Source organism: Moschus berezovskii, chromosome 20, assembly GCF_049115385.1.
Source record: "Moschus berezovskii isolate FMDL1 chromosome 20, NW_MosBer_1.0, whole genome shotgun sequence".
Taxonomy (NCBI): domain Eukaryota; kingdom Metazoa; phylum Chordata; class Mammalia; order Artiodactyla; family Moschidae; genus Moschus; species Moschus berezovskii.
Window position 1 is genome coordinate 38,500,811 of NC_142479.1, and position 7,130 is coordinate 38,507,940.

A 7,130-nucleotide genomic window follows, 5' to 3' on the forward strand; every position below is an offset into this window, starting at 1 on the left:
AGGAAAAGCCTTGGGGTCTGGTGACTGCTTCTGAAGCCTGAAGAGGGAGGGATTACAGCCTGAGAGGAGAAGGCTGACCTTCGAGATGGGAGGGAGGACGGGGGCAGGGCATGGAGTGGACACACAGTCAGGCCCCCAGAGCCTGGAGGCTTAGGAAGGGGAATGTATTTGCCGGAGACTTGATCTGGGCCACAGGCTGGGGAGGGTGATTGCCTTCTTTGTTTCTTTAGATGTGGGATACCAGGCCCTGCCCTCAAGAAGATTAGAAACTTCTTTGGGACATAAAAGGACATAAGAAGGTCAGTTGGAAGAAGAGCCTGGTGCTTGAGGCCTGAGGGCTTCTCCAGAGCCAGGCCAGGGGACAGGCAGGCAGCAGCTGGGCGCTGTCCCCTTGGCAGAACCCATCAGTAGAAGCAGAAGTTGAGCTCAGTAGCCTGGCGGTGCAGCCCGGCCCTCCCACCTCTGCCACTTGTCTTACCCGCTCTGCCCACATGCTGGCCTGGGCCACAGGAGCTGCTTAGGGACACTTGAAGCCTGGATCTTGACCTTAATGAGTTCCAAGTCCAGAGGGGAGAGTGATACAGGGAAAGTCACCAGCAGACCATTGCAGGGTGACGTGAAGCACCCAGGCTGGTCTGGGCCAGGAGAGACTGCACAGTAACCGACTGGTCAGGGAAGTGGGGCGGGGAAGCATTCCTGGCCCTCTGAGAGCAAAGGCTTAGAGAAACTCTGAGGAGCCGGTAATCTCTGCAGAGTCTAATAGCTGGAGCACAGGCAATGAAGTGTTTGCTGGGAGAGGGGAAGCCGGACCGTTAGGTGGGTTGGTGCACAGAAGTCGTCGCTGGCCAAGCTCAAGAGCTGTCTTCTATCGTGGGAAGAGTTCAAAGCAAGACAAGAAATGTCAGGGTTTCACATGAGGAAGATTCTCCCTGCACCACCCAGAGGAGGAGGGGGTCTCCCCGGAGCCAGAAATGCTTAGCCTTCACTCACATTCTCTGGACCCCAAGTCTGGGCTTGGGCTAGAGGCAGGAGAGAAAGTCTACCCAATATGCTAAGGGGAATGGCGGAGCCCACGGCACCTGGGGAAGAGAAGGCTCCATTTGTTTGCCTCCTGGCTTGACAGCAGGAAACCTGGGAGTAATTCAGTAAAACCCACCAAGATGGTACACACTGTCAGGCCCTCCCCTCCCCTGCCCTGCCACCCTGGGCAGAGCAGGAGAGCTGGGTTTCTGGTGCCCCCCGGTGCCAGGAAGCACCCACCTGGCCTAGTACTGTGGGCTGCAGGCAGATACCCTCAGTAGCATCCCTGAGCTCCTGGGAAACTTCTGATTCTTGACTTGGAACTTGCTCGTGGTGGCCTGGTTGTTGGTGACCCCTGGAGGAGAGAAGGAAGGCACCCCAGGCAGGGGAGGTGCAAGTCAGGACTAGAACTTTTGAGCAATGCAACTAGGGTGGGGCAGCTGGGGCCTTGGGAATGCTGGTGAAGGCACCAGCGCCTTGTTTCCTTCTCCTCAAGAAACAAAATTCCATTTTAAAATAATGTTTATTGTACAAATAACATTACGATGGCGGATAACTAGAAAATGCTAAACAGAGGAAAAGAACAGAAAACCACCCCTATTTATACTATCCAGAGACACTCAGGGCCCACATGTTGACACATCTCTCCAAGTTTTCCTCAACAGGTACACTTGGGAACCACCTTTACAATGTCATTTGCTCTTTCCTAAAACTTCCCCAAAGTGATAGTAATAACCTAGTGGTCTGGGAACCCCACCATCCATGCAGCATTGGGAGCTCTGTTCGGTGACCTCCCCTCACCCAACTCCTCCATGATTCGCTGGGTCTGGGACTGTGTGCAGGGGAGACCCCTGATAAAGGCACAGTAATGAAGACCTTAACCCTGTGCTCCGTACCCACCTGCCCCCTTAGACCCCAATAGGAGGGTCTATCAGACTCTGTCTCAGGGTCCCCAAACCACCCACCCTCAGAGGCTGTGGCCAGAGTACCTAACACCCACTGTCCCCAGCAGATCCCCACCACGACCCAAGCTCAGGGCCGAAGGCCGCCGACCCGCCTGCAGAGGCCCCATGCGGCCATTAGGCCGCACCCACAGGAAAAGGCTAGAGCGGAAAGTGGGAAGTAAGCCTTGGAAGAAAAGCAGCCAGGCCCGGTGCACTGTCACCTGCCTTCCCCTCTGCAGTTCCAGGTGTGCTGTGTGGGTGGCCGTGGCCAGGGCCCATGGCTTCACCTGCTGGACCCAGCACAGCAGCAGGATGAGGGTCACAGAGGCAACCAGGAGCCAGAGGAGACCCAAGATATAGAAGCCCAGGAACAGGCAGCAAGAGTCAGAGCTGAGAACAGGGTGGTTTCTGGAACTAGCCAACCCCTGGGCCTTCCAGAGGTTGTCAGATTCAGAGATGATGGTTATGGTGGATTCTAAGATAGTAGGGAGTGAAATGGATTCTGTGGAGGTTAAGAATGTGGTTGGTTGTGAAGTCTCACTTATGGGTTCTAGGGTGGTTGGAGTAGTGGGCTCTGGGGTGGTCGGGGTAGTGGGCTCTGGGGTGGTCGGGGTTGTGGGCTCTGGGGTGGTCGGGGTAGTGGGCTCTGGGGTGGTCGGGGTTGTGGGCTCTGGGGTGGTCGGGGTAGTGGGCTCTGGGGTGGTCGGGGTTGTGGGCTCTGGGGTGGTCGGGGTAGTGGGCTCTGGGGTGGTCGGGGTAGTGGGCTCTGGGGTGGTCGGGGTAGTGGGCTCTGGGGTGGTCGGGGTAGTGGGCTCTGGGGTGGTCAGGGTTGTGAATTCTGGGATGGTTGGGGTTGTGGGGGGCTCAGTAGTGGGTTTTAGAGTTTTGGAGGAGGTGATGGAGTCTATAGTAATTGGGATCGTGGTCAGTTTCTTAACTGGAGGCAAGGAGGACACTTGACTGCCTGGCGAAGTAGGCAGTGCTAAATAGAGCATGGTGTGGCTAGAGAGGCTGCTCGCAGTGCTCACAACAGGTGCCTCCTGTTCCTCTTCATACTCATCATATTCCAGGTTGTCACTGTCACCAGGGGGGTTGCAGCCATCCCCCAAGTAGTTATAGACGTACATGCCGTTCATATCGACACATCGAACGCTCTTCACATCGGGGGTCATGGCCTTAATGTCCACATCCTCCTCCCAAACGTACACGTTGCTGGGGTTGTCCTGCAGCCAGCGGCTGAAATAGAGGATCCCGCAGTCACAGGTCCAGGAATTGTTATGGAAAAAAGCGTAAGGCAGGAGGAGCATCCCAAAGAAGCCTGTTGGTATCGTGCGCAGCCTGTTCTTTTGGAGGTAGAGGGTGTCAAGTTCCTCCAACCCTTTTAAAAGCTCAGGGGGCAGCTCTTGCAAGTCGTTTTCAGCCAGGTTGAGCTTCTTCAGGCGGGACGTGGGCTTCAGAAGCCCAGGGGGCAGAGTCCTCAGCTGGTTTCCGCGCAGATAGAGCTCATGGAGGTTGCTCAGGCCATGCAGAGCATCAGAAGACAATGAGGTCAGCTTGTTGAAGGACACGTCCAGGATGGAGAGAGCTGGCAGTGCCCGTCCCAGCTCGGGCAGGCTGCTTAGCTTATTGTGGGCTAGATTCAGGACCTCCAGCCGTGGAAGTTTCGCGTCTGTCTGCAGGCTGGTCAACTGGCTCTTAGCCAGGAACAGCTCAGTGAGGTGGGGCAGATTCACCACGGATGCCATGGAGAAAGTGCCCAGGGGGTTCTCACCCAGGTGGAGGATGGCAGTGTCGGCCTGCAGGTTTGGAGGCGGTGCCTTCAGTCCCTTATTTTCACAGTTCACTTCTACCTGGCTGTCCTTGTTGCCGACTTCACAGATGGGGACGGGGTGTGAAGAGCTTGGCAGCAGGATCAACAAGAGGAGGAGGGGCATGGTGACCTGTGGGCAAGGGGGGGCTTGAGTGGGCACCCCTCGGGCCACCAGCAGTATGCCTCCAGGCCCTGGTCCCCAATACGGCCTCTAGGATTGTCCCAGAAACTCAGCTCCCACACCTCTCTCCCTCCATTCCCCTCTCCTCCCTTGCCCCCAAAAGCCTAAACTACTAACTCCAGCCTTTGGCTGTTATCCCTCCCTCAGACCCCGGCTTCCCCGAGCCCTGGCCCCAGCTCACAGACCAGCAGAAGGACCTCCGGAGACACAGAGCTTCTTCCAGAGTGTGACTTGGTCCTTCTGTCTTCCAGCTTCAGGGAGGGCCTGCTTAGGGGCAGGAAGGGGGTAGGGATGGGGAGGAAATGGCAGCCTGATATGGGCTCCTGGGACCGGGGAACAGCCTCCATCCTGGACACAGGCCCTTATCACATCCTTCCACAACTTGCCCTGAGCCCTCCTTTTGGCTCTGTTCTTGCCTTCTCTCCTCCTACCTTGGGGAGATTGGGGGTGGACTCCAACCACCACTTGCTTCCAGGCTTTAAAAACCTCTCCAGCTGCCCCCCTCATTTCCCCTTCACAGCTGCATTCTTAGAATTGCCTGCTTCTAACCCTGGCCTCCCCCTCACTCCTCACCCTCCTCTAGGCTGTTTCCCACCTGCCCCTACTCCCCGGACTCAGGTCTTGCCATGCACCCATACCACCTTGTTTTCCGTAGCCTGCACACCTGTGGCCACTCCCACCTTGGGACTCAAAACAGTAAATTTTTTTCTTTTTTAGAGCTTTTTTTATTATTATTTTTGATTGAATTAGAGTTGATTGTCAAGGTTGTGTTGTTCTGCTGTTACCGCCAAGTGACTCAGTTATACACATACCTACATTCTTATTTATATCCTTTTCTATTATGGTTTATCCCAGGATATTGAATATAGCTCCCTGTGCTATACAGTAGTAGGACCTTGTTGTTTATCCAATAGTAATTTTTTCTTGGTTTTCTTCCTGCCTCTCTAGCTGACCTTTTTCAAATCTTCTTTGTGGATTCCTCTTCTTCTGTCCTACATGAGAGGTTAACCTGCCCCCAGAGTTCAGTCACTGACCTTCTTCTCTGATGCTACACAACCCCCTGAGCTTCTCCTCATTCCATTCCCTTGCCTTCGACCACCACTTGTCCCCCTCAGTGACTCTCAAGTCTTCATCTCTAGCCCAGACCCCTCACCCGAGACCTGAACACGTATGTCCCACCGCCTTTTGAATTTCTTGGCTGTCCCACAGGTCCTGAAGCAATATGTTCAAAAACTGAGTTCAGGGACTTCCCTGGTGGTCCAGTGGCTAAGACTCAGTGCTCCCCAATGCAGGGGGTCTGGGTTCAATCCCTGGTCAAGGAACTAGATCCCATATGCCACAACTAAGAGTTCATGTGCTTCAACAAAAATTGCAGCCAAATAAATATTTAAAAAAAAAACACAAAAAACTGAGTTCATCACCTGTCTCTAAATAACCTGTCTTCCTGTGTTGTCCAACCTGGTGAATGGTTTTGTCATCCACTCATTTATCTAGTACAAGCAAAATCCCTGAGAGTCATGCTTAGCTCCACCCCCTATTTAACCTGCCACCAAGTCCCGCTGGTTTTACCTCCCAATGCCCCTCAGCCGCCTTCTTTCCACCCTCACTGTCTCCATCCTTGTCCAGGGTACCATGTTCTCTCCACTGTGTCTCTGTGACAGCCTCTCCATTGCTCTCCCCATTTCCTGACTCCCTCCTTCCCACCCGAGTGGTCCTTCAGAAATCCTTCCACTGCTTGAAACTCACCACTGGCTCCTTGGAACCCTCAGGAGGGAGTCTGAGATTCCTAACAGGCCTACAGAGTCTTGAGAGATCTGACCCTTGCCCACCTGTCCAGCCCCTATCTCTTCCTTCCTTCATTCCTTTCTTTCAGCATGCTGGATCTTAGATGTGGCAGGAGAACTCTTAGTTGCAGCATGCAGGATCTAGTTCCCTGACCAGGGATCAAAACCTGGGCCCTCGGCATTGGGAACTCCGAATCCCAGCCTCTGGACCACCAGGGAAGTCCCTAACCCCATCTCTTAACGCTCCACCCTTGACTCTAGGTTACTCTCCTCCTCGTGCCTTCTTCGCACCCTTTATCCCCTTCTGCCTAACTTACTTATCTGGAGAGTTCCCAACCAGAATTTCTTCCTCCGAAAAGCCTTTTAGGATTTCCCAAGGCCCAGTTGGATGCCTGTTTCAGATAGATGTCATATCTGTTGGTCCATGGCCCTTTCCATGATGAAAATGTCCCATTGACTGTCCCCTAGAAAGGGTACCCTGCAGTCGCATGGGCCTGCCCTTATCTGCTGGCTGGTGACTGGATAAGGAATGGATACTTGAGCCAGATGCAGTTAATCCATAGACCTGTTATATAATTTTATATAATTTGTTGGCTGCAAAGAGTACTCAAAGACATGGAGAAAACAAGGCACTAAGTAAGTAGCAAGAAGCAAGGTGAAGTTGCATAGGGCCCACGGCAGGGAGTAAGGCCTCTGAGGCTTTTGGGGTTTTTTGCCATTTTGGCGTCAGTTAGGGTTTTTAGTTGTAAGCAACAGAAAATTTTTCTACTTAATTTAGGCTGAAGAGGAATTTATTGAAACTACATTGGCTACTTCACAGACTTCTAAACGAGGGTTAGAGAACCATACGTGGGCCAGTGTAGCTAGGACAGAGCTGAGAACCAGGCTGCAGAACCAGTCTGGTGAGGAAATCTCTGCTCTCGCTGCAAGGCCAGGTCTCTGGAGCTTGTTCCACTGCAACTGCTGGGCCAGGATCTCAGTGTTAGCACAGCCTCCTGTGCAGAGAGAGAATCCAGCATTATCCCTCCTCTGTTCTCCTGATTCAAAGTCTGGGTTTGAGGGACTTCCCTGGTGGTCCAGTGGCTAAGACTCTGCACTCCCAATGCAGGGGGCCCAGCTCTGATCCCTGGTCAGGAAACTTAGATCCCACATGCCGCAACTAAGAGTTCACATGCTGCAACTAAGCCCCAGCACAGTCAAAACAAATAAATACTTAAAAGTCTGGGTGTGAGTCCTATTGATCTTGTACCTATGACCCAGTTACAAAGGAGTCTTGAAAAACAAGGTATCTGGCATTTTCACCTTCTATAATACAAGGCAGGTTCTGCTTCTCCAAAGATTTCCATTGTTGAAGGATTTTGCAGACACAGAAAAGGGATTCATGTGCTTTG

General features: G+C 53.1%; 1 protein-coding gene and 1 long non-coding RNA gene across 3 annotated transcripts; both read right to left on the minus strand.

The window, feature by feature from the left end:
* Window positions 1-731: 731 nt before the first annotated feature.
* Window positions 732-1,378, minus strand: LOC148774691 (uncharacterized). Its single transcript, XR_016035491.1, has 3 exons — window positions 1,261-1,378; window positions 991-1,079; window positions 732-865 (listed from the first exon to the last, which is right to left on the minus strand). It is a non-coding gene; the product is annotated as an uncharacterized LOC148774691 (long non-coding RNA).
* A 609-nt stretch (window positions 1,379-1,987) lies between these two features.
* Window positions 1,988-4,221, minus strand: GP1BA (glycoprotein Ib platelet subunit alpha). 2 transcript variants are annotated; one of them, XM_055404560.2, is made up of 2 exons: window positions 4,141-4,221; window positions 1,988-3,904 (listed from the first exon to the last, which is right to left on the minus strand). In XM_055404560.2, exon 2 carries the CDS (start codon window positions 3,896-3,898, stop codon window positions 1,988-1,990), a length of 1,911 nt encoding a protein of 636 aa, XP_055260535.2. In that variant the 5' UTR covers window positions 3,899-3,904; window positions 4,141-4,221. The 2 variants fall into 2 exon arrangements, with proteins under 2 accessions (XP_055260535.2, XP_055260545.2); XM_055404570.2 differs by having other exon boundaries at window positions 4,137-4,207.
* Window positions 4,222-7,130: the final 2,909 nt, after the last annotated feature.